We start from the raw sequence: 18362 nt of genomic DNA, 5'->3' as shown, positions 1-18362 counted from the left end.
CATAGAAGCCATCGGGCTGCCTGCATTGCACTGTGTGGGGGGAAACAGAAGCTGCAGTGCTGAGCATCCAACCTGCTGCGCTGCCACACGGGGCTGAGTGCGGAGCATTACAGAAATGAAAGCCACAACAACAGGTGGAGCTTTGCTCATCTCAACCTGCCCTAAAATAGCCCCTTCTGTCTCCTGCTGTTTGCTGGCAGGAGCGTGGTGCAGCTCTGCAACGTGCTGCAAGCACTGCCGGGGCCGAAGGAAGCACTGCTGCCATCTGCAATGTGCATGAGAACACCCTGCAATGTGCATGAGAACACCCTGCAATGTGCATGAGAACACCCTGCAATGAGCATGAGAACACCCACCTGCACATGAGCAGAAACACCTGCAACTGAGCATGAGAATACACCCTGCATATTAGCAGGATACACGCTGCATGTGCATCAGAGAACACCGCTGCAATATCATGAAACTACCGCTGCTAATGTGCATGAAACTACCCTGCAGAGCATGGAGAAACCTGCAATTGCATGTGAGATCCCACACGCTGTAATGTCATCAGAACACCGCTGCCAACTTAGCATGAAACACCCTGCAATAGCATTACAAACACCTGCAGCCAGAAAAGCCCCAATTTGCATAGACCACCCTGGCATTTCAGAGAAATATCACCCTGCAAGAGCATGAGAACTACTCGTCTGCAATGACAGATGCAGAACACCCTGCAATGAGCATGAGAACACCCTGCCACGCTTGTGGCTTGGACTTAGCTCCCATCCTCCATCACAGCACAGGAGGCTCGTTACATTGTGCAGCGTTTGCGGAGCCTCCTGCTGAAGTGGAGGGTTTGAACCTGTAATTGGTGCTGGCCCTACACAGGGTAGGGAGAGCTACATGGTGTTGGAAACAGGAGGGCGAGGGGCTCGCTGCCTTTACTGGAGACAGTGGCTGGGATGTCCTGCTCAGGGCATCATCCCCACCCTGCAGCATCAGCAGTGCCTGCAGTGGTGCTTTACCATGGATCCAATTCTTGTGTCCCTTCTGGGTGATGGGTTGTGCTCTGCAGCAGCAGCACAAGGAAGGAAAGTGTGATTGGTGAGATGGGGCCACGGCTGCACGTTAAAGGCTCTGATAGCAATCACCGTGAGCAGATGAGGAAGCGTTGCAGTAAGCTGCGCACTGAGCTCAGACCATGCAGCCCCTCCAGTGTGCCCAGCTGCTCCTCCTGTCTGCCCTTCTCGCCCTCTGCTTGGTAAGAGAAATCCCACTGCTTGAGCAGCACAGCAGCAGCCAGAGCCATCCCTGGGGTGTGACAGTTGTCAGGGGTCTGGGATCCAACTGGTGGGAGCCTTCAGCTGGGAACCGGAGCAATTTGTTTTCCTTTAACCCTGCTTGTCCTAAAAGGAGCTTTGCACTGCAGGCTGCAATGTTTAAATACTTCCATGTGTTGCTTTTTTTATTTGATTATATATTTTTTAAAATGTTTGAGGGTTTGTTTTTTTTTTTTTTTTGGCTCAAGAGTATTACGTGTATCCATAACCTCGCCATTTCTCAGCTCTCCCCCGCATCACGCAGCTTCTCCTTTGCTTGCTGGCTCACTCCCTATCCCTGCTGCCTGCTTCAGGGTTGCTGAATGTGGCTGTAGGGACACTGGGCACAGCCATGGGGTTCCGATCGTCCCTTTCCCCTTTCGTGTTGTCTTTTTACTGCTGGGAGGCTCCTTTAAGTGTTCCATCACCATGCACGCAGATAGCAGTTATCTCTTGGGTGGGGGCTGCTGCTTGAAAGAGGGTAAAGACATCTGGGGAGGGTGATGTTCCTCATAGCAGCTCTTAGGTTGATTTTCTTTCTTTCTGTTGTATGTTGGTAATGAGGCCAGATCTGTGTGAGCTGGTGTCGCTCTCAAATAGCACACAGTTGTGACATGCTGCAGGTCCTATGGGATGCATTTACGTTTCAGCACCACACTCTGTGACAGCAAACCTTCACAGCTAAAAAGAGTGCCTGCAAAACGGAGCACATCCCCTTCCTAATCACCGCTACAGCTCCAGAGGGAAGCTGTGAGGTCGAGGAGCACTGAACTACAAAGAAAGTGGTTCTGCACAGCTGTGGCGGGAGGTGCTCAAGCAAATGCCTTAATTCAGAAGGAGCTCCTCAGAGAGGGAAGGAAATTGCCCTAAACTTCCACCATTGCATTGCCGCTTCACGTAACGACTGCAGTGCCCCTTGCAACCCCCAACTTTGGTTCCACCAGGGACCTTCCCAGCTCTGTCTCTGCACCCCACATCCTCCAGCACTGGGCTCACAGGCCCCACATCCCCAGCCACTTCCTCAGAGGCAGCCCCTCCCTTCTGCTTCCCCACATGCTATTTCTAAAAGCCCCTGCCTCACTATGGGGTGGCAGCGTGAGGGAGCACCCGCTTTGCTTCCTTGCAGTGGGAAAACCCAGAAGCCCCCAGCTCTGCCTGCACGTGGGGCCTGAGGAGACCGCACAGCACTACAAGATGGGGAGATCCCACCCCTCTGTGCCTCACTTTGCAGCTATCACCGTTTTCTTTGCTTTTCCAGCACTTCGGGCACGCGGGGGAAAACAACACCGTGACAGATGGGATACAAGACCCACGGTGCGGCAGCCCGGCCTTCCTGCCCCTCGTTCTGGGGCTGGCTGCAGCCTTCCTCCTGCGGCTGTGCTGAGCTGGGCTCCGAGACCCCCTGCAGGCCGGCATCCCCCTGCCACGGAGCTCCACCACCGGGCCCAGCCAGCTCCTTGTCCCCATGTCCCTGCAGCCTCCAGGAAGACCAACTCCAAGCACAACCCGCGCTGCGAAGCTCTGAGAAATAAAGTGCGGAGGCTCTGACGTGTTTATCTCTCGCGCCGTTTGGGGCTGGCGCTGAGGTGAGGCCGAGACCCGCCCAGCCCTACGGGGAAGCCGCAGCCGCGCCCTGACCGCAGCGCGCAGGCACAGCGCCCCCTGCAGGCCGGGCGGACCGCGGGTGTGTGGGCAGTTGTGTGGCTGCGCTTTGTGCTCGCCCGGCTCCAGGCCGCAGCCGCTCGTGTGTGTGCTCCCAGCCCTGCCGGGCTCCAGTCCCTGTGCTACGTGTGGCTCTGTGACCTCCTGCCCCAATGAGTCTCCCAGCAGCTCGGGGTGTTTCACAGCCATAGGTGTTTGGGCACGGCTGCCGCCAACAGGCAGAGCAATCACTGGCTGGAGCTGCCTGATGTCAGGATTTAAGCGTCCTGTCTACAGGAGAAGCCTGTAGGGAAGGCGTTGTGCTGCCTGTCGCCGCCAGAACAGCCCGGTTTTGCTGCAGGGTTGGGAACCGATTGCTTCCAGCATGACGTGATGTCCCTGAGCTGAGCACAACCTGCTGAGCAAACCAGGAGTGCTGCTCTGCCTGGCAGCGAGCACAGAAGCACGTGGTGTCTGGGTGTGTGGGCATCCCCCAGTGCAAACACTCTGGCTCTGCATCATGTTCCTGGGCAGCTCCTGCCCTGCTCTGAGCCCTCCTTGAATGGAGGACAGCTCTGTCCTGGAGACTGGAGAAGGAGCTGGGCTGCGGTGGGGATGTGCAGCTGGGCTCATGTTGGCGATGCTGGATTTTGGCAGTCCCAGAGCTGGAGCAGAGCAGGGTGCTGACGTCAGCCCAGGACCATCTCTGTCCTCATGTGGGACTGAAACCATTACATCCTGGAGCACTTAAGCACTCTCTGATTCCCACATGCCTTTATGTTTCTCCATGACAGAGCATTCCCTGGTTAAACACCCTCCATCTGAAGGGCCCCAGGTGATTTGCTGTGTTGTTCTCCATCCCTTTGGTACAGCCCAGCCCAGTCTGGCAGCGCCAGGACACTTCCCCAGGGCATCTCATCCTGCTGCACTCAGGAAAGAGGGACCCATAGCCCCCTGCCCTTACAGCAGCATCCAAAGCCAGACACACTGCTATCTCAGGAGTGCAGCTTGCTGCTTTTCAAAACCAAGGGCTCAGATGCTCACAGTGCTTGGACACTAGAAGGCACTAAGTTCCTGCTTGGGTGAGCAGGATCGGACCCTGTGCTGTGAGGAGAACCACGCAGCTCAGTGAGGAGGACAAGGAGAGCAAACCCAGGCAGGGCTGGCCCCCTCAAATGGGGCCGTATCTTACACACATAAATACAGTTCAGAGAGGGGAAGGGGGTAGGGAAAAGGCTCTGCTGCATTGCTCTCAGAGCATCCCACAGTGGTCAGCAGCACGTGTGGCTGTGGTGCTCTGGGAGGGCAGTAGGCAATGGAGGTGGTCATGGCATCCTTCATCCTTCATCTGCCAGGGCAGTGGGGCAGGAGGTAGCTCCCACCACTGCAGGGTGTCCCTGTCTTTCTCTGTGACACTTGTTGGCATCAGGGCCACACACTCCCTGCTCATAGCACCTGTACATCCCAGATCTGTGTGAGTCGTTCCTCAGCCACCTCCCAAATGACTGCATGGTCCCGGTCGTATGATCGGCCGCCTGCAAAGAGGAGAATGGCCCCATCTGACACCCCATTTCCATGGGGTCTCTGGGACAGCAGCCCCTGTGCTGGCACCACAGCCTCACCCTTTACATCGAGGATCATGTCTTCAAACATCTGGCTGTGGATCCGTCCCTGAGAATCAATGCTCCAGGTCTGACGTGGCATCCTGGTTTCAGACCACAGCACGGTCTTTGCTCCCTTTCCAGCTGGCCCAATGACCTGCAGGCTCATGGCAGGGGCAACCTGCAGTGGGAGGTGGTGGACACGTCAACCCCATCCCCTCCATTGCCTCCCCCTTGTGAGGCTCAGGGGGCGTTGGGCTCGGAGGTTTCCACATCAGAAATATCCAGTTCTGTGATGGGACATGGGGAAGACAGGAAAACAATGAGGGGTGGGCATGATGCGTGTGAGAAAATCCTTGGGTGTGGCAGAAATGCATTCATGTCTCCAGGAGAGACCAGGAAAAGGGAGAATCATGGGTTTTGGTGACAAGGCTGAGGTTATCCTGGGAAAAAAACTGGTGGAAGACCTAAAAGGTCACTTTGGGGCATTCCCAGGTCCCCTCCAAGCTCCAAGCTGCAGCCTTCACCTGGTTTTTGAGCAGCCCATCCTCGTAGTACCAGACAGAGCTGCTCTGCTCGCTCAGGCTGGAGACCACCACACGTCCCGCTTTCATGTCCTCCACATCATCAGGGACAGACAGGTAGAGCTGCAGCTCCCTGCTCCTGATGCGGAAATAGATGCGTCTCTGGAAGGAGAGAAGGCCTTTTTGCTCAGGATCTCTGCAGCACCCAAGAACCACACTGTGCGTGCCTCCGCAGTGCCAGGGTGATGGCTGTGGCCCTGGCTCAACTCACAGCTGGCACGGCATGGCTTGCCAGGCTGTGATACCAAGACATTGTGCAAGGTGCTTGCTCGTGGGGAGCATTTCACCATGACAAATTGCAGGGAGGAGCACGGAGCTGATGGTGGGTTGGAGGCACTTCTCACAGGTGAGCACTGGCAGCAGCGTGCCGCTTTCCCCAGCCCCATTGCACCAGGGCTGGTTTTGGGGCTCTCTGGGTGCTTACCTGGCGGATGGGGTAGAGGGACCCCACGTGCTGCAGCCCACTGTAGGTCAGCCAGTTGGTGATCTCAGTGCACTCCAGCAGCCACTGGCGACCTCGGAAGTCACCATGCTCACACAGCACCCAGCTGAGGAGACGGGGAGAGTGTGGTCAGCCTCAGTGCACAGACAGACTCCAGCTGGGATGGGAACAGCAGGGCTGGGCTCACTTACATGCCGCCTTTGACACGCACTGATAGCACATGGTTGTTGAAGCCCTCTGCCTGGAGACTCCGCACTTCATTGTTCAGCTCAATCTCCTTCCCCTCAAAACACTCCAGGCCATGCAGGAAGATGGAGGGCTCTGAGAAGAACTGTGGGAGGGGGCAAATATGAAGGTGTAAGGGGGGAAAGCTGGGGGAAGCCAACACCCATGTGTGTGGATGGGCTCTGGGTCTGGAGAACAAGCGCTGCAGGAAAAAAGGAGGCTTCTGCGGGCTTCTGCTCTAGCAATGTTGGATGGGCACTCACCACTGGGACCTTCTTCAAGGAGTGAATGGTGGTGGAGGAGAGGCAGCCCATGGCACCCAGCGTGGGATATTCGCCCTCGGACAGCACATGCTGCTCCCCAGTGAAGGCCTGGCTGTCAAACAGGATCCAGCTGGTGGGGAGCAGAAGAGCATGCTTGAACTGATTGCAGCCATCATGGGGGGTGAGTGTCCCCAAGAACTCCATGTTCTGCCCCCCAAAATTGAGGCCCCAGTGCCCTACCTGCCACCATGGACCCTGCAGGAGCGAGGCACAAAGCTGTAAGGCAGGGCACTCTGCTCATCCTCAAAGGCGAGGTGTTCCCCCAGGAAGTCAGGCTCTGAGAAGAGCAGGATCTGGCGAGGGAGCATGGAGCAGCTCAGTGAAACAGGCAAAGCAACACCGTCACCATCCCACAAAGAGTGATGACACCAAAATCAGCATGTCCCCCTCCCCACACCACACTATACCTTGGAGACGAAGTGTAGGTTGTGCTCCTTAACCTGCAAGCAAACAGAGTGGAGCTGGCTTCCAGTTCACCCACCCATGGGATGTGCAGGGGGGATCTGGGCTCTTGGGGATCCATGCTCACCCACCTGCAGGATGGGCTGTGCCGAGGCGATGTGGCAGTTGGTAGCCCCCCAGTCCTCACAGTTGCGATACACTCCCTTCTCCAGGATGTATTGCTCACCTGAAAAGTTGGGGCCCTCATAGGCCACCCACCTGCCAGGGGGATGCAAGCTCAGGTTCAGGCTTGGCAATCCCTATGTCCCTTCTGTCCCTGTGTCCCACGTTCCATACTCACACGCCACTCAGCACATGGATGGACTGTGTGACAGTGCCATAGCCAGCCAGCTGCGTGTCAGGCAGTGCCTCACTCAGCTCTACACTAGGGCCCTCCTCAAAGTCCACAGCCTCAAAGAGCACCAGCGCCGGGTCAGAGAAATCCTGCAGGAACAAACCCCGAGCCCTCAGTCTGTTGTGTGAAAGAGACTGGAGGACAGCTGCTCTCCATAATACATGACATTATGGGCACATGGGGTGGTGGCACCCAATGCCCTCACCGTCCTTATGAGCCGTAAGGACACCAGCTCCTTGCTGTAGCCGCCCCACTGCTGCCAGTCGTGGTATTCTCCTTCTTCCAACAGGTACTGGTGACCACGGAAGCCCTCCTTCTCGTAGCCAACCCAGCTGCGTGCAGACACTGAGATCAGACAAGCACTGAGATCCCCACAGTTGGACATCTCTGAGATGTGCCACCTCGCTGCTGTCCCACAGCCCCCAAGACCTCTCCTGGGGGTGACCTCCCTGCTCACCAGCCACCCAGCACACGCATTGAGCCCACGGTGGGCAGTGGCAGTTCGGGCAGGCACTTCAAGTCATAGACATCCCGGCTGATGATGAAGCTGTGTCCCTGAAAGCCCATGTCCTCGTAGATCAGCACTTGTGGCTCACCAGGACGCTCCACCACCGGGCAGCCCTGGGAAATGGAAGGAGAAGCAAAGTGATGTGCTCATACAGAATACAGCACCAGTGCTCCAGAAGCCAGTGCTCACCAGCCTTATGGGATGCATGGAGCAGATGGATGGATCCTTTGCTCCCCAGGCCTTCAGGTTGGGGTATCCGCCTGGCTCCAGGACATAGGGGTCATCATCAAAGAAGGGCTTGGAGTAAACCAGCCACCTAGGGAGGAAATGCTCGTTGGTGGCCGGGACCACCCTGTGCCAGCAGCACCCCACACCCTGTCCTGCTCACAGTCCCGAGTGCACAATGATGGAGGAAGCAGTGAGTGACTGGCCCTGCACACGGGTGTCCTCAGCCGAGTCGCTGAACTGAAGCCTGGCACCTTCTCCATTCTCCTCAGCAAACAAGCTGATCTCAGGCGTGCGGTAATCCTGGTGTGGGGAGAGCAGAATGAAGGGTGGCTGAATCTGGGGGGGCTCTGCACCCCATTTTCCAGCTGCTCACCTTCACCACCCTCTTGAAGGAGCCGATGCGGAAGGGCCGACTGCCATGTGGCTCATCACTCTGCCCATACACCATCCAGGGGTTGTCAATCTCCACATCCCCCTCTGCCAGCACACACTTGCGCCCATGGAACCGTGGTTTCTCATACATCACCCACCTGCCAGCAGGAAATTCCCCATTGCTGTGCTTACCAGGTTCTGCCTAATGGCAGGGTGCAGGACGTGGCCATACGGAGCCTCCAGCAGCATGGGTTGGGTGGGGACATCCCGCCACCACAGTACTGGCTCAGGGTCATAGCCATTGCCCATGGCAATGAACATGGTTTGTGACACAACCTCCTCACCAGCCGCCCCCAGCCTTGTCCCTGCATGATCCATACCCGCCACGGATGACCCTAATGGAGATTTTGTGTGACAGCTCCCAGGATGTAGCGTCGGGGATATCACCCCAAATGTCCCGTCTGTGCCCTGCGAAGCCAGCCTCGGAGAAGAGGATGATCTGGTTGGGGTGAAAGCAGAGTGCTCAGCACTGCAACCCCAGGGCCAGCCCTGCCCAGCCCCTGCCCCATGCCCCATACCTTGCCAGGTCTGGTGTTTATCTTCACAGAGCCCTCCTTTTCCTCCTGCTGTTTGTACCCAAGGACACATGAAGAGCGCAGAGGGATGTCAGCCACACCAGCCATTGCTGCAGCCCAACAGAGCAGCAGCCAAAGCCTTGTGTCTGCAGCCAGCAAATCCCTCCCACCGCCCCGAGCAACCACACCTTGAGCATTCCTGCACGACCTGGAACAGCCTCTGCCCAGCCCCTGCCCTCTGTCACCCATCCCCACACCCTCCTATCCCTGGCCCTACACCTTCCCTTCCCATTACCCTCTCATTACCTATACTGGTAGCTTCATAGTGCTCATTCTGGTACCTTCCCAATACCCATCCCAAAACCCTCCTATCACCAGCCCAACACCTTCCCATCCCAGTACCCTCTCTCATTGCCCATGCTGATACCCTCCCATCATCCATCCCAGCACCCTCCCATCATACTGGGGGCTATGAAGTACAGCATAATGCAGTACACCATCTGTAGGCTGGAAGCAGGGGAAGATGCTCAGGGGGTTTGGATCTGACACCTCCTGTGTGCCCCAGCACCCCCAGAGCTGCACTCACCAGGGTGTCGGTGTGGTATGGGGCACCCATGCTCTCTGCCTCCTCAGGAACAGGAGGGATGTGGTCAGGACTTACTGCTTCCATCTCAGTGCTGGGGTGGTCACCAGCACCCACACCATTGGGGACCCCATTGTGGATGCTGCTGGCAGGGGTTACGAAGCGGCTGTAAAGCATGCTGTTGTCCAGGCGTGAGTAGGGCTTGGCTTCATCCACTGCAGCTGCACGGTGCTCCAGGAAGTCAGAGAGCAGTGCCATGCCTTTGAGGACATTCCCTCGGAACAGAATACTGTGCTCTCCCGTGGCCCTGCCCTGCATCGACCCCTCCAAGAGCGAACCCAGCTCCCCATTGCCATTCTGAGCCCTCCTCATTGCCTTCTCCCCAGGGCTCAGGTAGGGGTTCTCGATCTCCTCCTCATCGTGGCTCTCAGTACCCTTTGGGGGGGTCTCAGCTCGTTGTCCCCTCCCCGCCCACGCCAGCAGCTCCTGCAGTGCAACAGGCAGTGAGATGTGGGCGCGTGGGGCCACAAGGTCCTCATGGATGGGTGGCAGTGGTGCACAGCGACCGAGCACTGAGGGCCAGGGCTGACGGGGAACCTTGGGTGCCTTTCGTATCTCTGAGGGCTCCATATTGCGCAGCGTGTCCACAAAGATCTCCATGTCCACCACCAGCTCAGGATCCTCCTCAGGTTCATATGGGGAACTTTCTGATGGTGGGTCTGGGGACTCATGGGGAGGCTCTGGGATGCTCTCAGTCTGGGGCTTTGAGATGCTCATAGACTGAAGTTTAGGGACACTCTCAGGTTGAGATTTTTGGGTGCTCTCAGGTTGGGGATTGAGGACACCCTCAGGTTGGGGTTTTGGGGTGCTCTCAGGTTGGGGTTTGGGGACGCCCTCAGGTTGGGGTTTGGGGATGCTCTCAGATTGGGATCTGGGGACACTCTCAGGTTGGGATCTGGGGACACCCTCAGGTTGAGGTTTTGGGATGCTCTCAGATTGGGGTCTAGGGATACTCTCAGGTTGGGGTTTTTGGACACTCTCAGGTTGGGGTTTTGGAATGCTCTCAGGTGGGATCTTTGCAGTGCTCTCAGATTGGAGTTCTGCAATGCTCTCTGTGGGAGGCTCAGCGATGCTCTGGGTACCTTGGGCCACACCCTGGTTATTCTCCACCATCTCACTCTCCTGCATCTTAACTTCTGTGTCCTTTGGAGATGCTTGTGCTCCAGGTAACGGCTCAGGGCCACTGTTTGCTTCCATGGAGATGTTTTTGGAGGTACCACCAGCTTCCTCAGAGCTCTCTGTCCTGGGCTGTGTGGCTGAAATAGAGCTATTCCTATGCATTACACCTCCTTCTACCACTCCAGACTGATCTGCCAGAGGACACTGGTCACTGTTTTTACTGGTTCGCAGGTCCCGGGGTTTGTCTCTGCCTCTTGGTGCTGCATTGGGCATGGATTCATCTGGCATTGAACACTTCTCCCTGGAGGATTCCCTGGTATCCAGGGTGCTTTTGCCATGTGCTGTGATCTTGGTGATGCCACTGCCATCCAGCTTACAGCCTCTCTGATGCAAAGAGGACACAGTAGTGGCTTTGCACACACCATTTTGGGTTTTCCTGCCCTCCTCTGCCTCCCTGCCCTCTCGCAGCACAGTGACGTGCCTAGCCCTGGGCTTTGGGTCGCGGGTTGAGTGCTGACAGCAGGGCACAGTGGGGAGCAGCGCACCATGCATGTAGCTCTCGCGGTGCACAGGGACATCTCGGGGTGCAGGCACTGTGTCATCCTCCCGCTTCTCCTCCCGCCGCCGTGGTGAAAAGACCTGTGAGAAGACGGGGCCATGCGCTGCGAAGTCCTTCAGGGTGCTGATAGAGGATGAACATCTCTGCTGCGTCACCGTGCTCGGCCCCGATGTCTTCTCCACAATCTCCCTCTCCCAGGCCTGCAGCAGCAGGGAGACACGGGAGGGGCTGCCATCCCGCCCCCCCCCTCCTGCCGTGTGCTCCACCTGCCGTGACACCAGTGAGACTTTCTGGAAGCGGGATCGGCTCTCAGGTCTGGGTGCTGCCGTTTGCTTCATGCTCAGCTCAGCACTGGAGATGAAGCCCTTCGCCACACTGTGCTGGAACGGATGATCCATGCAGTCCCCGCCACCACACAGCGGGGCTGGTGGAGCTGCAGGGAGAGGCACCAGGAATCCATCTGAGCTGAGACCCCAAACTTTGATCCCATCCCTTTGGACTCTGCTCCACCCCTCCACGGTCCCTTAGAACATTTTGGAGGGTCTCAAGCACACAAATGGTAACTTTCTGTTTCCTTAGAGCACCTATTGGGATGCTCATACGTGCATGACCCAGGGCACCATCATCTCTTCATTGTAAATCAATAAAATTCAATGCAATTAAATTCAATGCCATGTAACAACACAGTATGAAATGCAATGCAATGGCATGACATGATATGAAGCACAGTGCAGTGAAATGCAACGAAATGCAATACAACTACATGAAACATAAGAAATACAATGGCATGCAATGCAATGCGTTAAAATGAAATGCAGTGCAATGAAATGCAGTGCAATGAAATGCAATGCAACAAAATGCAATGCAACAAAATGCCATGCAATAAAATGCCTGCACTCCCAGCACTCTACCACCTGGGCAGGATCTGGCTGTGCTGTAATGTGCCTCAAGCAACAGGATGAGTCAGGAGGGTGCAGGACTGCACCGAGTCAGCAAAGACAGCAAACAAACGAGCCCAAAAAATAACAGGGAAACAGCTCCATGAGGTGAAAGGCCCTCAGCAGGGCTGTGCCACAGCACCCAGGGGTTTTGCAGGAGGTTGGGGCCAGCAGCATCTTCCCTTGATCACAGCAATTATTGCTCAGCAATGATGGGATTGCTCCATCCACATCTGAGGCCCCATTGGCGCAAGAAAATGAGCTGCATTAATTACCCACTGCTTGCACCCTGATCAGAGCAGTCACCCAGCACCCTGTGCCTGTCTTCCCTGCTGCTAGTGAGGACATGGGCACCCCGAGGCTGCGGCTGGCAGAGTGACGCCATGCAGAGCTGCGTGACTGCCCCAGAAAGGTTTTATTGCTGTGTTTGGGATATAGAAAGCAGCTGACGAAGCAGCTGCGGGTGAGTGAGCCAGAAGCATCTCCCAACTAGGGACTGTTTGGTGTCATCAACCTGAACACCAGCTGCAACTGGTGGGCTGCAGGGGCAGCAGGAGGGGTCGGGACTTGGGTATGGCCTGAAGAGTGGTAAAATTTAGCACTTTCTTGGCTGGGGATGGGGAAGGCTCTTTGGGCTAATTCCTTGTAGATGAAAAATGGATTTCTCTTATTGGGTCACCTCCCCCATCCCTGGAGTCAGCACTGGGTGTTCCCCACTGTGGGGTTCATCTGGGGCTGGACCCTTCCTAACCCCATCACATCCACCACAGTGTTTTTGGGATGGCATGGGAATGTTGGGTCCTGCCCACCCACCATGTGCCCCAGCCTGGCAGGTCTTTCTGGTCTATATAGGAAGGGTTGGTATCATTTTGCAGTAGGCGATGAGACCATGTCTGGGACAGCTAGCAGGGCTGGATGCTAGGAAGAGCTCCAGCCGGGCCATACATCTGCATCAGCAAAGCTACATCTGGATCCACAGGGCCACAGCTGGATCCATAGGGCCACAGCTGGCTCTGGCGCCCAGTATGTGCTGGGGGTATGGAGTGCACACTACCTCCATGCCCTGCAGCCCTGCCTAGCACCAGCACCCCAGATGGAGGCAGGTGAGGATGTGGCCGTCCCAGCACGCCAGGACACGCTGCAATGAAACCCAGATGTATTGTTGCAACGGGCACCCAGTACAGCAATTAATCACCTGTCCCACCCAAACAAACCCGCTCAGCTAATTGTTGGCTCCTGCTATTCATAAGGGTCTCTAAGCAGCCTGACTGGGGCTCCTGAAACCTGATCAAGATGCCTGAGATGTAATGAGGGGACCAAGGGCTGGGTGGCAGCAACCTGTGGCTGGCTTTGAGCTGGTGGCCATGGGGAAATCTGGCCCTGCAGACACACTGGGATGTTCCCAGTGTCTGTGGGTAAGAGCAGACCTGATGCCTCTGGGAAAATCAAGAATTTGGTTTGGGCAGCTGCTGCACAGATCAGGACTAATAATTAGGACAGGACTATTTCCATTTCTCCTTTTGTTACCTGGTGTTCCCGCAGCCACGTGCCCTGCAGGGAGGAGGGGATGTGGGTGGTCAGGGACCCCACTATCTGCTAGCCACAAGGTCACTGGGGATGGGTCAGCACTTATTTGCCCTCAGTGGGAGTGAGGATGTGCTTTGGGGTGGGAATAGGGTTAAAAGCCTGAAGGAGTTGGAGACGAGAGTGGCAGAAACGGGCTCTGCAAGCCAACCAGTGCCGACATCAGTTCACCGGGGAAAAAACGGCAGCACTGGCAAACGGATATGAGCACAGCCCTGAGTGGCAGCAGGTGCCCTACAGATTCCGGCCCCCACAGCATCCGCGGGTCCCAACCCACACCCCACATACCTGCCGCCCGAGGGTCCTGCCGCGCCGGCTGGGCACCGCACTGACCGAACGCACCGAAGGCACTGCGCAGGGCTCGGGGTGCTGCTCCCTGCACCGGCACGCCGTGGCTGGGCGGACCGGCAGAGTCACCCGGCGAACACCCAGTCCTCGGTGAGCACCCAGCCCTGGCGAGCGGAGGTTTGGCATTCCTCAGGTGCTGACAGCCGGGGAGCCGGTCGGGCTGGTTCCCCAGCAACCCAGCTCCTCCATTTCCTGAGGCTCAGCAGCGCCGGTTGGGGGACCGGCCCGTCTGGGTTGGTGGAGCCCCCAGAGCCCTACCGGGCCACCTTGGTGAGACCTTTGTTCCATCCACTGCCTCCTCCCACCACTGGGTCCGTCCCCAACGACACCGGGTGTCCCGGAGCTATTGTCACAGCTTAATTCATTGCGAGGACTCAAAGCGCTTGGCACGCAAAGGGACTGGGTGATCACGATGGACATCCATCGTCCCTGTGCCGTAAATACTCCGCTGCCTCCCGGTGATCACGGTGGCCCTGGGCCAGCACAGAAGACATGGCCTGGGGTGTGAGCTGCACTGTCCTAGAAAAGCTCGGGGCAATGGCACCTGCCCTGGCTCCTCACCCCACCCTTGGCTCCCCAGCCTCGCCCCAGGCAACCACCCCACGAATCACTGCTGGCTCAGTGCGTGAGGCCACCATCCTGGGGACGTCGGGACTTCCCGCACCTCAGCCAGTGGTTTCAGGATGGGGTCTGAGGAGCTCACAGTTCTACTGTCCTCCACCCTCTGACACTTTGTCAGTTCGAGCTGGACTCTGCCCTGCTGCTGTCTGCCCCATTGCAGGGTTGTGAAACCCCTGGGAAAGCCACGGTGTGGGGTCCAGGATGGGATCCCCAGCACAGGAGCAAAGGTTGGTGCTGCTCTGGAGCTTCTGGAGGAGATCAGCTTCGGTATTTGGAGAGCAAACAGGGCCCCGGGATAGGGGCAGCACTGTTACAAAGGAAGGAATTGTTAGTGAATAAAACTACAGGAATAATGCCAGCTGCCTTCCCCAGCTCCACAGCAGGGGGAGATGGGAGGAGCTGCGTCCCCATGGCACTGTGGTGGTGGCACAGCACAAGCTCAGGGTGCGGGAAATGAAAGCAGCCAGGAGAAAATCCCGGACACAAGTCACATTTCACAGGTAAGGAAGCTGAGGCACAGATGGAGAAGGGATACAAGAAGGGGAAGAAAGAGCGGCCATCTGGGCTGATCTAAAGCCCAGCCGCACCTGCAATGTGTTTCCAGATCTCTGCGCTAAGGAAGGGGCTGAGCATAGGGCAGTGCCTGCAGCAGCCATGGGACTTAGAGGTGATGGGCTGTGAATGGGCTTGTGGGGTAGCACCTGGAGGAGGAGGAGGAGAAGGAGAAGGAGGAGGAGGAGAACCCCCTTTGCCATTTAGGAGGCAAGGACAGGGCTTGCTCTGGCCTGCTGGAGGCTGCTGCTGCCTCTGGAGGAGCCACATCAGAGGACCATCTCTTTCAACTATTGATTTCCTTTTATCAGAGAGCAGGAATATGTATGGGGCTGAAATCCTGATCAATCCCTGCTCTGTAGGCAATCAATCAGAGCTACCCTGGGGCTTTTTTCAAAGGGAGCTGGGGTGCAAAGTGGAGCCCATGGACCTGGGCAGGATCCCTCACTCTAGTTCCATAACTGTGTGCCCCTCCCACCCTACCCAAAAAGTAGGGAAGCATGGCACCATGGCACGCCCTGAGCAAGCACTGTTCACCCTTCCATCAGACTATACTGATGCCAAGGGAGCGTTTTTGGAATGATGGGATTCTCATGTAGGGCATCCATGGGAGCACACCTGTGTGACAAGCTGGTTGATACATCCCTATGTCACCACCAATGGGAGTTACCTGACAGTTCCTCAATCATAGCGGAGCTCATTAGGGGCACTGGCCAAGGGGGAGGAGCAGCACCATAACCTCTGTTATTGATTGCTTCATAGTCAAAGGTCAGCGGCATGTACACAAAGCCGGGAGAAGGGAGGTGGGTGGCACCAGGATGGCTGGGGACCATGCCATGGTGGCAAGCATCATCTCTGGGATCTCTGATTTTTCTCAGGTTCCCCAACGGAAAGCAGGAAGAATTGGGGTGAGTTGGCCACACAATGGTTATCAGCACCCAAATGGAGCTGTGCTGATGGGGAGAGAGGTGGCAGTGTGGTCTCTGTATATGCAGCCAGGAGGTCTAAGCCCAATGGGATGTGCAGGAGGATAGCTTGATTCACCCCAGAGTGGACTCAGATAATGCCTCTGTACCTTTCTGATCATCACACATTGGTGCTGCCAACACTGGGGGCTGACACCACAAAACAACCATTGGGGCCAGCCACTGACCTGACCCACAACACCGAAAGGACACCAATCCCATGATTGTCACATCTGTACCCCATACAGCTGGTTTCACACAGCTCCCTGGGCCTCATCCTGTGGGGCTGGGACCCAGTGTTGTGGGTGGCACAGTGGTGCCTGGCACTGGGTTGGGCATTGCTGTCCCTCACCCTAGCTGTGTGTACAGGGGAAGATTTACCGTCTGTCAGAGCCGGGGCCAAAGGTCAGCAGGGGTCAGAAAGTCCATTTCAGAGAGGTCACTGTCCACTTCTTTCAATCTAATGAAGCCATTATTTGTGAAAGCGAACGCTTTGCTGGCTATTCCCTTGAAGCGGAGCCGCATGCAGCAACTGGCTCTGAAAGAACAGGAAGGAGTCCCCTTCCCGTTCACATGTGCCATTCAACAGGCCTCAAAAACAAATACACCACACACAGAAAGAGGACGCCAGGCCAGGGGGTGGATGGGATGAATCCCAGTGGGACACTGAGGTGCTGTGCTGAGGGTCGTGTAATTGGGAAGTCACTGAGGATGAGCAGAAACTGAGGAGTGTTAAGAAATGGTGCCAGAAGGAAGCAGGAAAGGAAAGGAGTGACACGAGAGAATATCCCAATTTTTTATTTTGTTCTTTCTCACTCCACATTCCTATCCAAATTATTCCTCAAACGAAAACGAGAATCAAAGCCAACTACCTCGGGTTGGCCAGGAGAGGGTGCCAAACGCTGCCGCTCCTTTGGACGGTCAGGGAATGGGGAACAGAGCAGATATCCGGACCGCTGCGTGTTGGTGGGGAGGGGGATGGAAGTGGCACAAAGAGGTCCCCAAAGAGCGGTTTGGGGACAGGGAGCTTGTTCACTTATGATGGCACATAGTGAAGGAATGAATTGAAGGACGCTCTGTCTGTCCTCCTGTCACCATAGTGGGAGGGAAAGCAACCAGCCAGACTCTTATCTCCTACGATTGTAGACTGTTTATTGGCTCTGAGGACTTGACTCAAGACTGATGTTGGGATAAGAGACTTGTTAGTGTGGATTCCCCCCACCGCATCTATCCCCGTTGTCATTCGTGTAAATATGATGGACAACCTATGAGCATCACTGCATTATTAACACCGCAGAGTGCTGGTAGTACTGCTTGTTCTGCCCATCCCCGATGCATGCGGTCATCGAGACTCAACTGGCTGTGGGCACTAGGGCCATGTCCTCACAACCACCGAGTCCATTTCACCTACCTTCCTTCCCTCACTTGCAAAGAGGAAAACCATCTTTGTCCTCCTCCTCTTCTTCCTTCATCCCATAAACTCAGCAGTGAGGGAGCTACGTAGAACTCCCGGGAGTGGAGCGGTCCAGCGGTGAGAGGTGCGAGAGAAGGGTAAGAGGAAGAGAAGGAGAAAGAGAAGGAAGAGGAGGAAGAGGAAGGCGGCAACAGCCGCCGCGCAGAACCCTGGACAGTGCGCACTTCAGCACCACTGACAGCTCCGTAGCGCTCGGGCAGGCGGCGCCCCCCACGCGGGATCCCCCCATGCGGGATTCTCCTAGAGGGACCCCGCATCCTTTCCCCCTTCAGTGGGTGCCCCCACGACATTCAGAATGCTCAGCCTCCGTACACTGCCCCTTTCCCGCGCATTAAGGCCACGCATGATGTGGTCCCGCGTGGAGAGGCGGCTCTCAGCGTGGACGATGCCACATCCACCTCCCGTGGAAGCGTCGAGGAGGGGGGAAGGGGGCGGCCGAAGAGCTCGGACAGCCCACGCACCGCCCGCACCGCGCGGGGCCGCGGAGGCTGCGGGAGGCGCTGTGCCCCCGCGGGGCGGGGAGGCCGCGGGCAGTGTCCTCCCGCCGGAAATGGTGCTGCGGTCACTCGGCCCTTTGTCCCGCCCGGCCCGGGCCCTCTTTCCCCACAGCCACGCGTGGGAGGGACGAAGTCGGGGCCTCGGGGAGATCCCGCGTGCCGCAGTTGGGATGGGGCTGCGGGGAGGTCGAGGTGTCCCCAAAAAACGCTCGCTTTCCCTCAGTAGCCCCTGCAAAGCCCGGACCCACGAGCGACCTGGGCGGCTCTCAGGTGGCGAAATGGCGTTGGGACCCCCCCGAGTTCTGGGTATGGGTATGGGGGGGGTCCCATCTCCTCTTCGCGTCTTCCCCTTGACAGGTGGCCTCGCCCCTCAGTGGGGGGGAGGTCACACCGCCCTCCACCCAAATCCCTCCCGGAATGTGTCGCTATTAGCCGGGGGGAGTGGGGAGGGGGGGGGGTTAATTAG

At 56.9% G+C, this 18362-nt stretch overlaps 1 protein-coding gene and 1 long non-coding RNA gene across 4 annotated transcripts; one reads left to right on the top strand and one right to left on the bottom strand.

The window, feature by feature from the left end:
- The first annotated feature begins 750 nt into the window (after positions 1–750).
- On the top strand, positions 751–2849 carry LOC107323801. Its single transcript, XR_001559347.2, has 2 exons — positions 751–1243; positions 2560–2849. It is a non-coding gene; the product is annotated as an uncharacterized LOC107323801 (long non-coding RNA).
- Positions 2850–4098: 1249 nt separating this feature from the next.
- On the bottom strand, positions 4099–14248 carry CRYBG2 (crystallin beta-gamma domain containing 2). 3 transcript variants are annotated; one of them, XM_015883199.2, is made up of 19 exons: positions 13728–14246; positions 9183–11350; positions 8600–8647; positions 8402–8520; positions 8023–8179; positions 7810–7949; positions 7611–7737; positions 7371–7534; positions 7119–7245; positions 6860–7002; positions 6651–6777; positions 6525–6557; positions 6298–6410; positions 6058–6187; positions 5761–5900; positions 5552–5675; positions 5071–5229; positions 4565–4724; positions 4099–4477 (listed from the first exon to the last, which is right to left on the bottom strand). In XM_015883199.2, the coding sequence occupies exons 2-19, from the start codon at positions 11313–11315 to the stop codon at positions 4389–4391; spliced, it is 4233 nt and encodes a 1410-aa protein (XP_015738685.1). In that variant the 5' UTR covers positions 11316–11350; positions 13728–14246; the 3' UTR covers positions 4099–4388. The 3 variants fall into 3 exon arrangements, with proteins under 3 accessions (XP_015738685.1, XP_032304888.1, XP_032304889.1); XM_032448997.1 differs by lacking the exon at positions 13728–14246 and having other exon boundaries at positions 9183–11656; XM_032448998.1 differs by lacking the exons at positions 4099–4477; positions 4565–4724 and having other exon boundaries at positions 4748–5229; positions 13728–14248.
- Between the last annotated feature and the right edge of the window lie 4114 nt (positions 14249–18362).

Source organism: Coturnix japonica, chromosome 23, assembly GCF_001577835.2.
Source record: "Coturnix japonica isolate 7356 chromosome 23, Coturnix japonica 2.1, whole genome shotgun sequence".
Classification (NCBI taxonomy): domain Eukaryota; kingdom Metazoa; phylum Chordata; class Aves; order Galliformes; family Phasianidae; genus Coturnix; species Coturnix japonica.
The sequence above is the reverse complement of the archived record's forward strand: the minus strand, read 5'-3'. Positions and strand labels throughout refer to the sequence as shown.

Coding starts and splice junctions, on each gene's coding strand:
- CRYBG2 (XM_015883199.2), bottom strand. CDS start 11,315: ATGGATCATCCGTTCCAGCACAGTGTGGCGAAGGGCTTCATCTCCAGT. Junction 7,738..7,809: donor ATCATTGTGCACTCGGGACT/GTGAGCAGGACA, acceptor TTTCCTCCCTAG/GTGGCTGGTTTACTCCAAGC. Junction 5,676..5,760: donor GTGCGTGTCAAAGGCGGCAT/GTAAGTGAGCCC, acceptor CCGTCTCCTCAG/CTGGGTGCTGTGTGAGCATG.